At 50.0% G+C, this 13,881-nt stretch overlaps 1 protein-coding gene across 1 annotated transcript in view; it reads left to right on the forward strand.

Annotated features, from left to right (window-relative positions):
- ATF1 (activating transcription factor 1) overlaps nucleotides 1-13,881 on the forward strand; it is a 109,997-nt gene that overhangs the window by 89,580 nt on the left and 6,536 nt on the right. Inside the window, exons 3-7 of the mRNA XM_063952255.1 lie at nucleotides 4,477-4,602; nucleotides 4,717-4,817; nucleotides 10,807-10,937; nucleotides 11,142-11,324; nucleotides 11,439-11,598. Coding sequence (XP_063808325.1) covers nucleotides 4,477-4,602; nucleotides 4,717-4,817; nucleotides 10,807-10,937; nucleotides 11,142-11,324; nucleotides 11,439-11,598 — 701 coding nt within the window. The remainder of the gene's footprint in view (nucleotides 1-4,476; nucleotides 4,603-4,716; nucleotides 4,818-10,806; nucleotides 10,938-11,141; nucleotides 11,325-11,438; nucleotides 11,599-13,881) is intronic.

Below are 13,881 nucleotides of genomic sequence, written 5' to 3' on the forward strand. Positions count from 1 at the left end.
TGTGTGTGTGGTGTGTGTGAGAAAGTGTGTGTGATAGTGTGCGTATATTTGTGTGTGCGGGCAGTGGCGTCAGACTGTTTTAGGTTTGGGGGAGAGATCTTTAGCTCTCACTGTACCAACCCCTCCCGTGTTCTGTCACTATGTCAACCCCCCCCCCACCCCGTGTTCTGTCACTGTGTCACCCCCCCCATGTTCTGTCACTGTGTCACCCCCACCGTGTTCTGTCACTGTGTCACCCCCCCCCCGTGTTCTGTCACTGTGTCACCCCACCGTGTTCTGTCACTGTCACCCCCACCGTGTTCTGTCACTGTGTCACCCCCACCGTGTTCTGTCACTGTGTCACCCCCACCGTGTTCTGTCACTGTCACCCCCACCGTGTTCTGTCACTGTCACCCCCACCGTGTTCTGTCACTGTCACCCCCACCGTGTTCTGTCACTGTGTCACCCCCACCGTGTTCTGTCACTGTGTCACCCCCACCGTGTTCTGTCACTGTGTCACCCCCACCGTGTTCTGTCACTGTGTCACCCCCACCGTGTTCTGTCACTGTGTCACCCCCACCGTGTTCTGTCACTGTCACCCCCACCGTGTTCTGTCACTGTCACCCCCACCGTGTTCTGTCACTGTCACCCCCACCGTGTTCTGTCACTGTGTCACCCCCACCGTGTTCTGTCACTGTCACCCCCACCGTGTTCTGTCACTGTGTCACCCCCACCGTGTTCTGTCACTGTCACCCCCACCGTGTTCTGTCACTGTGTCACCCCCACCGTGTTCTGTCACTGTGTCACCCCCACCGTGTTCTGTCACTGTGTCACCCCCACCGTGTTCTGTCACTGTGTCACCCCCACCGTGTTCTGTCACTGTCACCCCCACCGTGTTCTGTCACTGTGTCACCCCCACCGTGTTCTGTCACTGTGTCACCCCCACCGTGTTCTGTCACTGTGTCACCCCCACCGTGTTCTGTCACTGTGTCACCCCCACCGTGTTCTGTCACTGTGTCACCCCCACCGTGTTCTGTCACTGTGTCACCCCCACCGTGTTCTGTCACTGTGTCACCCCCACCGTGTTCTGTCACTGTCACCCCCACCGTGTTCTGTCACTGTGTCACCCCCACCGTGTTCTGTCACTGTGTCACCCCCACCGTGTTCTGTCACTGTCACCCCCACCGTGTTCTGTCACTCCCACCGTGTTCTGTCACTGTGTCACCCCCCCCCGTGTTCTGTCACTGTCACCCCCCCCCCCCCGTGTTCTGTCACTGTGTCACCCCCCCCCCCGTGTTCTGTCACTGTGTCACCCCCCCCCCCCCCCGTGTTCTGTCACTGTGTCACCCCCCCCCCCCCGTGTTCTGTCACTGTGTCACCCCCCCCCCCCCCCGTGTTCTGTCACCGTGTCACACATCCGTGTTCTGTCACTGTCACCCCCCCTCCCCGTGTTCTGTCACCGTGTCACCCCCCCTCCCCGTGTTCTTTCACTGTCACCCGCCCCTCCCGTGTTCTGTTACTCTGTCACACCCCCGGTGTTCTGTCACCGTGTCACCCCCCGCCGTGTTCTGTCACCGTGTCACCCCCCCCACCCCCCCGTGTTCTGTCACTGTGTCACACCCCCCGTGTTCTGTCACCGTGTCACACATCCGTGTTCTGTCACTGTCACCCCCCCTCCCCGTGTTCTTTCACTGTGTCACACATCCGTGTTCTGTCACTGTCACCGCCCCTCCCCGTGTTCTGTTACTCTGTCACACCCCCGGTGTTCTGTCACCGTGTCACCCCCGCCGTGTTCTGTCACCGTGTCACCCCCCCCCCCCCCCGCGTTCTGTCACCGTGTCACCCACCCCCACCGCGTTCTGTCACCGTGTCACCCACCCCCACCGTGTTCTGTCACCGTGTCACCCACCCCCACCGTGTTCTGTCACCGTGTTACCACCCCCACCGTGTTCTGTCACCGTGTCACACCCCCGTGTTCTGTCACCCCCACCGTATTCTGTCACCGTGTCACCCCCACCGTGTTCTGTCACCGTGTCACCCCCACCGTGTTCTGTCACCGTGTCACCCCCACCGTGTTCTGTCACCGTGTCACCCCCACCGTGTCACCCCCACCGTGTCACCCCCACCGTGTTCTGTCACCGTGTCACCCCCACCGTGTTCTGTCACCGTGTTCTGTCACCCCCACCGTGTTCTGTCACCCCCACCGTGTTCTGTCACCCCCACCGTGTTCTGTCACCCCCACCGTGTTCTGTCACTGTGTCACCCCACCGTGTTCTGTCACTGTGTCACCCCACCGTGTTCTGTCACTGTGTCACCCCACCGTGTTCTGTCACTGTGTCACCCCCACCGTGTTCTGTCACGTGTCACCCCCACCGTGTTCTGTCACGTGTCACCCCCCACCGTGTTCTGTCACGTGTCACCCCCACCGTGTTCTGTCACGTGTCACCCCCACCGTGTTCTGTCACGTGTCACCCCCACCGTGTTCTGTCACGTGTCACCCCCACCGTGTTCTGTCACGTGTCACCCCCACCGTGTTCTGTCACGTGTCACCCCCCACCGTATTCTGTCACCCCCACCGTATTCTGTCACCCCCACCGTATTCTGTCACCCCCACCGTGTTCTGTCACCGTGTCACCCCCACCGGTGTTCTGTCACCGTGTCACCCCCACCGTGTTCTGTCACCGTGTCACCCCCACCGTGTTCTGTCACCGTGTCACCCCCACCGTGTTCTGTCACCGTGTCACCCCCACCGTGTTCTGTCACCGTGTCACCCCCCCCCCCCCGTGTTCTGTCACCGTGTCACCCCCCCCCCGTGTTCTGTCACCGTGTCACCCCCCCCCGTGTTCTGTCACCGTGTCACCCCCCCCCCCCCCCCCCGTGTTCTGTCACCGTGTCATCCCCCCTCCCCGTGTTCTGTCACTGTCATCCCCCCTCCCCGTGTTCTTTCACTGTCATCCCCCCTCCCCGTGTTCTTTCACTGTCATCCCCCCTCCCCGTGTTCTTTCACTGTCATCCCCCCTCCCCGTGTTCTGTCACTGTGTCACACCCCCGTGTTCTGTCACTGTGTCACACCCCCGTGTTCTGTCACTGTGTCACACCCCCGTGTTCTGTCACTGTGTCACACCCCCGTGTTCTGTCACTGTGTCACACCCCCGTGTTCTGTCACCGTGTCACACCCCCGTGTTCTGTCACCGTGTCACACCCCCGTGTTCTGTCACCGTGTCACACCCCCGTGTTCTGTCACCGTGTCACACCCCCGTGTTCTGTCACCGTGTCACCCCCACCGTGTTCTGTCACTGTGTCACACACCTGTGTTCTGTCACCCCCCCCCCCCGTGTTCTGTCACTGTCACCCCCCCCCCCCCCGTGTTCTGTCACTGTCGACCCCCCCCTCCCCCCGTGTTCTGTCACTGTCACCCCCCCTCCCCCCGTGTTCTGTCACTGTCACCCCCCCTCCCCCCGTGTTCTGTCACTGTCACCCCTTCCCCCCGTGTTCTGTCACTGTCACCCCTTCCCCCCGTGTTCTGTCACTGTCACCCCTTCCCCCCGTGTTCTGTCACTGTCACCCCTTCCCCCCGTGTTCTGTCACTGTGTCACCCCTTCCCCCCGTGTTCTGTCACTGTGTCACCCCTTCCCCCCGTGTTCTGTCACTGTGTCACCCCTTCCCCCCGTGTTCTGTCACTGTGTCACCCCTTCCCCCGTGTTCTGTCACTGTGTCACCCCTTCCCCCCGTGTTCTGTCACCGTGTCACCCCTTCCCACCGTGTTCTGTCACCGTGTCACCCCTTCCCACCGTGTTCTGTCACCGTGTCACCCCTTCCCACCGTGTTCTGTCACCGTGTCACCCCTTCCCACCGTGTTCTGTCACCGTGTCACCCCTTCCCACCGTGTTCTGTCACCGTGTCACCCCTTCCCACCGTGTTCTGTCACCGTGTCACCCCCCACCGTGTTCTGTCACCGTGTCACCCCCACCGTGTTCTGTCACCGTGTTCTGTCACCCCCACCGTGTTCTGTCACCGTGTTCTGTCACCCCCACCGTGTTCTGTCACCGTGTCACACCCCCCGTGTTCTGTCACCGTGTCACACCTTTCCCCAGGGGCCATAAGACACTGGATAATTTGCTTGCTGCACAATAATTATCCTAAATAAAATGTTAATGTGTAAAAAGGCTCTCTACCTGCCGTAATGTGTATAAAAGGGGCTCTACCTGGTGTAGTGTGTGTAAGTGGCGCTGTGTGGTGCAATTTGAATAATGGAGACTATTGTGCAGCCTAATATGAATCTGTATTATTTTTTTGCCCACACCCCTTCCACATGAAGCCACGTCCCTATATTTTGGCAAGTGGGGGGAGCTGCTATTTTGTATGTGGCCCTCGGATACTGACAGGAAATGTCAAGTGGCCCCTCAGCTGAAAATATTGCCCACCCCTGCATTAGACATTTGCTAATTTAATGTTTCTTGCACCCAGTTGTTTACCCTTTTCCGAATATTGTTTCAGATGTCTCTGAGAGGCACAACTCCCCTGGCTGTTGTACTTTCTGGGGAACAACAAGTCCAAGTGCAAGGTGTAATCCAGACTGCCCAGTCCTCTGTGATACATTCTCCCCAGGTGCCGCCATCACAGGTAACTGTAGCTACCTCACATTGGGTTCTGTGTGTAGTATAGCTTTTTAAGCAAAGAAATGAGGAATCCATATTACTTGTCAGACTCTTTTATATTGTATTTTACTCTTTCTAGGGCTCCTCACTATCAGACAGTGAGGATTCGCAGGACTCATCTGATAGTATTGATTCCTCTAGGAAGGCACGTGGTATTTTAGCTCGTCGGCCATCCTATAGGTGAGCAAAGGTTTCTGGCTAGATTATATCTGTTTATGCTCCTTTAATATATGGAGTTGTCTAGTTAAAAACAGAATGGAGCTTTTGTTATACTGTACTTACATTGCTTTCCTATTGTAGTGGTGGTGCCCATATTTCTAAGTTGCCAGAAAGCATAAAGAATTTGCCAGGTTAAAACAATTTGTGTTCCCTAATGCACACCGAGTGAAAAATATTACTACATAATAGTCAGATAATACGGAGATCTTAGTTGCTTATATCTGCAGATGTAGGGTTAAGCCCCCAGGCCGATCGACAAGGCTTCTCCGTCACTGGGGGTCCCTAATACTAGGTATGGGTCCGGGGTGCAGGACCCCATAACGTCGGCACAAGTCGGCTTCCCCAGGTCAGCACACAGGTGAGAATTAATAAGAAGCTCAGAAGTGCTATGTAAGTGGTGTGATTAAAATAATACAAAAATATATACAAAGTGATAGGGAAAATCATAAAGCGTTAGGGTGTGCCGACCTGAAGCTGCCCAGCCATACCGATATAGGGGCCACCGCACCCCACAAATAATTACAAATATGTCTGGGTTAAATTCCCAGTGTAAGGCCACATGATAATGGCTCCTACAGTATCTGAGAGCCAGCTTACCTGGAGATACCCCTAGCTTCTCCAACGGCACTCTGGAGTCAGCAATCCCTCCTAATGCTGACCCTTATTAATTCTCACCTGTGTGCTGACCTGGGGTAGCCGACCTGTGCCGACGTTATGGGGTCCTGCACCCCGGACCCATACCTAGTATTGGGGACCCCAAGTGACGGAGAAGCCTTGTCGATCGGCCTGGGGGCTTAACCCTATATCTGCAGATATAAGCAACTAAGATCTCCGTATTATCTGACTATTATGTAGTAATATTTTTCACTCGGTGTGCATTAGGGAACACAAATTGTTTTTTCCTACACAGAATTACCCCTCCCTTTTAGCACCTGAGTGACATCACAATCTGATTGAGCAGTTTACCATTTTGTGCATAGAATTTGCCAGGTTGGTTGGGGGGGAATTGATACAATAACTTCTGGAACACATATACAGGTCTGTTGAACTTCTGGAACAGATATATAGGTCTGTTGAACTTCTGGAAAATAAATATATATATATATATATAGATAGATAGATATAGATATATATATATATATATATCTCTCTCTCTCATTATATATATATATATATATATATATCTGTTTAACAGCATTAAATAGTATTTGAGACTGATTTTATAAGATTGATAATTCATTCTTATATAGGAAGGATCTTAGTTCCCATACTTGAAAGTCTTGCAGGTACAATATTTACGTAATGCTTAATTGGTTGGCACACAAAGTATAATACTAATACACTTCAGTTATATTTGTCGTCTGTCAGCGTGTGCAGATTATACATGTCACCTCCCCAGCTATTGCATTGCCGCCATTCAACCTGCATTCCGCCTTGAACATTGGTGAGTGCGAGATTCTCATGATCATAGGTGGTCATACTCTGCTGGCAGCATGGTCACTGCATCCGCTACAGATCTACTGTAAGTGCAGCAGCTGGGGAGGTGATGTAACGTGGTTTTTTTTTACATATCGTTATTTAAAGAACGCTGTAGAAGAGAACAAGAGACTAGACTTTATATTGCATGAAAATAATGAGAGGCTGAAAAAAATGGAGAGGTGTAATAACATTGCAATGTCACCTGAGACAATTAAGACATTACAAACGTTTATAAGACTAAAAAGAAAATTAAAGAAAGGAAAAGATATAGCAAGAGGGAGTAGAGAGGGTGTGCTGCCAGCTAGGGCATATTGACAATGAGCAGTAGTGAAGGAGGGTCACCAGGAGTTACAGTGAAGAGATCCCAGACTAATTTAAGGGCAGAGTGGTCTCAGCCAGGCAGGTCAAAGTAGTCAAGAGGGAGAAGCGCCTTGTATCTTCGGGAGCCTTTGAAGTCTATCCAGCTAAACCATGTTGTTGGAAAGTCTTTATGTATCTGCAGCAGAGTGGTGTACGTCATCCATTGCTAGATACAAGTCAAGCCTGTTACACCATTGATATAGGAGTGCTTGAGCTCCAGTGCACAGGCAAAATAGCCCTAGCAGCGTTATTCATGTGTTTGCGTAGAGTCTTCTTCCAAAAGTGCCAGCATGCCGGGGCAGGCAAGCTGGCTGGTATCTGCAAGACAAGGTGATGTGAATCAGAGTATGTGCACTATAGCAGCCACACTGGTTCCTTTGGTAAAAAATAGTGTCACCACACACTGTCAGAGTACATGACAAGTTAAACAAAAGTCACCAACAACATGCGTGGGCGCTCAGCTCCTCAAATATAAGGTTCCAATCAACTGGTCTTTTTCTGACAACTCCTTTCTGGTAATCTGTAATCCAATCTCTCATGGCCTCAAACGTAATCCTGCTTTCTCTTACGTCCTAGAAGATACTGGGGTCCACATTAGTACCATGGGGTATAGACTGATCCACCAGGAGCCTTTGGCACTGTAAGAGTTTGAGCGTGTGGGCTGGCTCCTCCCTCTATGCCCCTCCTACCAGACTCCGTTTAGAAAATGTGCCCGGAGGAGCCGGTCACAGCTAGGGGAGCTCTACAGAGCTTCTTTAGTAAGAGTTTTTTTTTAGAGTTTATTATTTTACAGGGAGGCTGCTGGCAACAGCCTCCCTGCTTCGTGGGACTAAGGTGGGGGGGGGGGGGGGGGGAGTAGTGTCCGCCCTGTGGGGTCTGAGCCACTATCTCCGCTGACAGGACACTGAGCTCCTGAGGGGATAGACCGTTCCCCGCCACAGGGGATCGCTCACCCCAGCAGCATGCCGCCACCCCCTTACAGAGCCAGAAGATCAGTGGCGAGTGAGTCACCGACTCCCCCCTAGCAAGCAGGGGGCTGGTTTGAAGATGGCGGCAACAGGGTGGGAGCGCAGTACTAACTGCGCTCCGGAGGCTCAGCGGTACATAGTGCATCGCTGTGAGGGGGCGCCCTGAGCCAGCAACTGAACCCTGCACTGGCTTGACGGCATGGCAGTTGAGCGCCTGATACTTGCTCGGAAGGGCATTCCTAAGAAGGTCATTCCTACCCTGATAAAGGCTAGGAAAGGGTCCTCTTCCTGCAAGCAGGTGTGGTTATGGGCCTGAGGTTGAGATCTGTGAAGGTCCAGATTTTGGCCCTATCCATTTTCTTCCAGAAACAATTGGTTGCCCTCCCTGAGGTTCAGACTTTATTGAAGGGAGTTCTGCACATCCAACCTCCCTTTGTATCGCCTACGGTGCCTTGGGACCTTAACGTGGTGTTGCAGTTCCTCCAGTCAGATTGGTTTGAGCCTCTACAGGAGGTTGAGGTCAAATTTCTTACATGGAAGGCTGTCACTTTGTTGGCCTTAGCTTCTGCTAGACGCGTGTCCGAATCGGGGGCTTTATCCTGTAAAAGCCCTTACTTGATCTTCCACGAAGATAGAGCTGAGCTCCGGAGATGTCAGCAGTTTCTTCCGAAGGTTGTGTCGGCATTTCATATCAACGAACCAATTATGGTGCCAGTGGCTACTGACTCCTCAATTACATCAAAGTCCTTGGATGTTGTGAGTGCTCTGAAGATATATGTGAAGAGAACTTCTCGTCACAGAAAGTCTGACTCTCTGTTTGTCGTATATGATCCCAAGAAAATTGGGTGTCCTCCTTCTAAGCAGACGATCTCTCACTGGATTAGGTTCACTATCCAGCACGCTTATTCTACGGCAGAATTGCCGTCCCCAAAATCTGTTAAGGCTCACTTTACTCGTAAGGTGGGGTCTTCCTGGGCAGCTGCCCGGGGTGTCTCGGCGTTGCAACTTTGCCGAGCGGCAAATTGGTCTTGGTCGAATACGTTTGCTAAGTTCTACAAGTTCGATACTTTGGCCTCTGATGATCTGAAGTTCAGTCACAGTTCTCCAGGAGCCTCCGCGCTCTCCCTCCCATTCTGGGAGCTTTGGTACATCTCCATGGTACTAATGTGGACCCCAGCATCCTCTAGGACGTAAGAGAAAATAGGATTTTGGTTACCTACCGGTAAATCCTTTTCTCGTAGTCCGTAGAGGTTGCTGGGCGCCCGCCCAGTGCTTCGTTTTCCTGCAACCGTTATCTGGTTCAGTACTACTTTTAGTTATGTACTGCATTGTTACTTGGTAAGTAATGTTTCAGCAGTTTTTGAGGTTTTCATGCTAGTTCGCTTGATGTGCCTTGTATGTGTGAGCTGGTATGAATCTCGCCACTATCTGTGTTAAATCCTTCTCTTGAAGATGTCCGTCTCCTTGGGCACAGTTTCTAGACTGAGTCTGGTAGGAGGGGCATAGAGGGAGGAGCCAGCCTACACTCTCAAACTCTTAAAGTGCCAATGGCTTCTGGTGGACCCGTCTATACCCCATGATTCTAATGTGGACCCCAGCATCCTCTACGGACTACGAGAAAAGGATTTACCGGTAGGTAACCAAAATCCTATTTTCAGAATTCTTGATCAGAGGAAGAGGAGGAAACACGTACACCATCTGATAGACCCATGGAGCCGTCAGAGCGTCCACTGCCACTGCCTGTGGGTCGACCTGGAACAATACCGCTTGAGCTTCTTGTTGAGGCGAGAGGCCATCATGTCGATCTGTGGACATCCTCATCGACGTGTCAAGCACCTGAACACCTCCGGGTGAAGGCCCCACTCCCCCTGGTGCAGGTTGTGTCTGCTGAGGAAGTCTGCTTCCCAGTTGTCTACTCCTGGAATGAAGACCGCCGACAACGCCGCAGTGTGTTTTTCTGCCCAGAGGCGAATTCTTGACACCTCTGACATAGCTGCTCTGCTTTTCGTTCCGCCCTGTCGGTTTATGTACGTCATTGCCGTCACATTGTCCGACAGGACCTGCACACTATCAAATTCTTAAAGTGCCCATGGCTCCTAGAAAATTTCCTGTACTCACACCAAGAGACGTATTTTTTTCCAAATACGGTGGTAATGTTTAGACGTTACCGCCTTTCTGGCTTGGATCAGGGTTGGAATAACCCTATCCGGGATCTCTTTCCGGGCTAGAATTTGACGCTCAACCTCCATGCCGTCAAACGTAGCCGTGGTAAGTCTTGATTTTTTTTTATACTGGCTGAGGTAATTTGTCTTACAGTGCTGCCAGTGTGGGTATATGGATGTTGTGGCTTCAGCTCTGCCCTCACAGCGGAACACACACCCTGTATGTCTCTGAAGCCTGGAGCCACAGCCTGCTTATCAGCGCTGCGCCCCTACCCTTGTGCCGCCATTTCAGCCGGCGTCCCGCTAACCGGGATGCCGGCCACCTACTCACCACTCATCTTTCTTCTGGCTCTGTTAGGGCTGGCGGCGTGCTGCGGGAATGTACGCTCGCCGTGGTGGGACTTGCGAATAATTCCCTCAGGAGCTAGTGTTCTGTCAGCGGGGAACGGGACCATTAACCCTTCAAGAAGTTGGCCCGTTCCCCCCCACCCCTTCCCAGGTCCCACGAAGCAGGCAGGCTGGTGCCATCCAGACCTGCCTGAAAATAACACACAGAAAAATAAATGCAGAAAACTCTTCAGGAGCTTCCATAAGCGTGACCGGCTCCTCCGGGCACATTTTCTAAACTGAGGCTGGTAGGAGGAACATAGAGAGAGGAGCCAGCCCACACTATCAAATTCTTAAAGTTCCCATGGCTCCTAGTGGACCAGTCTATACCCCATGGTACTAATTGGATCCCAAGTATCCTCTAGGACGTAGGAGAAACTAGGTTCACTATGCAGAGAAATGAATGCATTCTATTGGACTTGTAGTCCCACAACAGATGGAGATATACCGATGACCTAGTGACGTAAACCCTATTTATACACTGGTTAATTTGCAGTATTTATCAGAGAAATAGTTCTGGTTGTTTGTACTGAGATTTGAACTATTGTCTGGATGCTATATTAATAAATATCCATAAATTTTTATTTCCTGAAGGCAAATCTTGAAAGATCTGTCTTCTGAAGACACTGGGGAAAGAAAACGAAACGAAGACAGTGCAGGTGTGTCTACTGTTACACCTATGTCTGCCGCTACCACTATATACCAGACCAGCACTGGACAGTATGGTGAGTATTAATTTCCTCTTGTACTAATGTCTACTACAAGATAGATAGAATGTATCTCAACACTACATTACGCTATAACACTAGCTGCGATGTAAAGTCATACACTTTGCATTTAACAAACCTTTTTTGGTATTTCGGAACTAATAAATTTGACTAATAAATGTAGTATTATTATTATTATATATATATATATTTTTTTTTTAGTAACCATCGGTCCTAATGGAACCCTCCAGCTTGCCACTTCAGGAACAGATGGGGTACAAGGGTTACAGGCACTGGCAATGGCCAACGCCAGCAGCAACCAATCAGGAACAACTATACTACAGTATGCCCAAACATCAGATGGTCAGCAGATTCTTGTACCGAGCAATCAAGTGGTTGTACAGAGTAAGTGATCCAATCTCTGATTTGGTTTACAGCTGAATTATGTATGCAATGCACTTATTATTTTTTTCATTCTGCTTTTTGTACCTATTAATTCGGCGTCTGTGTATGTTTCAGCTGCATCAGGAGACATGCAGACATATCAGATCCGCACTACGTCAACTACCACCTCTCTACCACAAACGGTGGTTATGACCTCACCCGTTACACTGTCCTGTCCCCCAACGAAATCAGACGACCCACAACTAAAGCGTGAAATAAGATTAATGAAAAATAGGTAAGGAACAAGTGACAGGGGAAAGGATTCTTAAAAGGTTATGCTAGCTGCTACAACAGTTTTGACTAGCTTCTGAAACTTGTCTACAAATGGTCACCACCAGCTGTTCTGATAACTGCCATCAGGTGTCTTAAGCAGTGCTTGCCTTGTTACTATACTGATCACGTTAAGTGTACATGATCAGATCTCCAAAACATGCATAGCTGATGAGGTCTAATATTTTGTACTTTAAAAAAAATGTAGTAAGCACTAATCCTTATTGATTTCCTAAAATCCTCTAATGTATGTTTGATAACCATGTGTGTGTATGTGTATATATATATATACACACACACACACACACACACACACACACACACACACACACATATATATGTGTGTGTTTATGTATATGTGTGTGTGTATGTATGTGTATATATATATATAAACAAAAAATAAGGTCAGTGCGCTACCTCCCTTTATCAATCAATAAAATATATTCATAAACAATGTCTTGAGATTGTCCAACTTGCACACTAATTCCTCAGAATGCCCTGCGGGCGGCTGCTCAGTCCTTCGGGCTGTCACTAGGTTTTGTGACAAATAAATCTGGAAAAACAAGGAGAGAGGACAAGCGCCTAATGGTGCAGTAACTTCACACTAATTTTGGTGAGTGTAGCAAAGTATCTGTAGGTAAGGTGGAGTTTCTATCATGCACATCAAACACAGTAGCTGATTCCTCCAATCTGTTGTCCGCAACACAGCGAATCTAAGAATAGCAAGCACAAAATACACTCCTCATGGTGCAATATTGATTTGTTCAGTTTCAGTAAACAATTTGCACCTTTTATAGGTGTTATGCATATCAGACAGTTGAATCAATCAAGCATATCATAGGGGATCTTTATCCTCCAATAGGTCTGTTAGTTGGATAGCAGTGTCTAAAATCAACCAAAGAAAGATACGCCTCTCATAGTGCATAATTGACTTATCAAATTAATAGACACTCCTGAGGAAGCCTTGTAAGGCGAAACGCGTAGAGGACCTGTTCTGACCACCCCTGACCTGCTAGAGTGTGCCTGGGGGGCATACACACAGAGGGGTTCGTGATTAACTTCTAAGCAATCTAGTCAGATTGACTATTACCCTTAACTATTGTCATGGTCTAATCTGTAGCACTTTCATTTGATCACATCTGCTTCAGCCCACACTAACTGCATTATTACAGATTATTAGACAAGTCAAAGGGAATAGAAGGAAAAGGGAGTCATTTGGAAAGGGTGCAGATCTTGTACACATTATAAGTAACTTCACAGCTAACCAACAACGCATATAAATAGACATAACAGTATATAAGTGGACAGTATAAGATCAGAGTACTCCCCTTTCCCTCTTCTATTCCTTTTGCATATATATTTGAGTCTGTTTGTAGCACCACCATTATAAGTTATAGGGCCTAATTCAGTAAGGATTGCAAATTCTGCTAATTAGCAGAATTGTCAATCCTTCTGTTCGCATACCGGGGGCCGTCCATCCTTCAGCAAGCAGAAATGGTGATCGCATTACTGCGATCCAACCTGAATTAGGCCCATAGATAATATTTCCTAATTGGATTCTACAGTAGTAATACATCTGGATCGTCTCACTATATTAAAAATAAAATAAACAGAGAATCCTGCAACAGGTTTCTAACTTCCTAGTGGATACTGGGGAATAGGATATTACCATGGGGTATAGATCGGGTCTTCTGGAGCCTGGCACTTTAAGAAATCAATAGTGTGTGTTGGCTCCTCCCCTCTATGCCCCTCTAGCAGACTCAGTTTAGAAAATGTGCCCAAGGAGCCGGGTGCATTTTCAGGCAGCACTGGTTGGCAACCAGTGTGCCTGCATCGTGGGACATAAGGGGGGGATGGAATCAACGGTACGTAATCCCAGCTGACAGGACACTGAGCTCCTGAGGCGCTTTTTCTTACATCCCCAGGTTGTGAGCCCACGCCGGCAGCATGCCGCCATCCCTTAACAGAAGTCGACGCGGTGCAGTGAGTGTTACACTGGGGAATCGGTTAGCGGGTCCCCGGTGCAAATTGGCAACATGAATCTACAGTGTTCACCCGGCTCCGGGCCGCGGTGCCCACTGAGACCCAGACTGGCAGCATGGTGAACGGCATGGTGTGTACACTCAATTTCACATTTTATGGAGAAAGCCATTCTAAATACTATACAGAAACCGTGCACCATTATGGGGGCGGGGCTTCCCAGAGAGCGGGATCAAAGGCTAAACGGTGCCTTTTCCTGCTGCTGCTG

The sequence above is a fragment of the Pseudophryne corroboree genome, chromosome 2 (assembly GCF_028390025.1).
Source record: "Pseudophryne corroboree isolate aPseCor3 chromosome 2, aPseCor3.hap2, whole genome shotgun sequence".
In the NCBI taxonomy this organism is placed as follows: Eukaryota; Metazoa; Chordata; class Amphibia; order Anura; family Myobatrachidae; genus Pseudophryne; species Pseudophryne corroboree.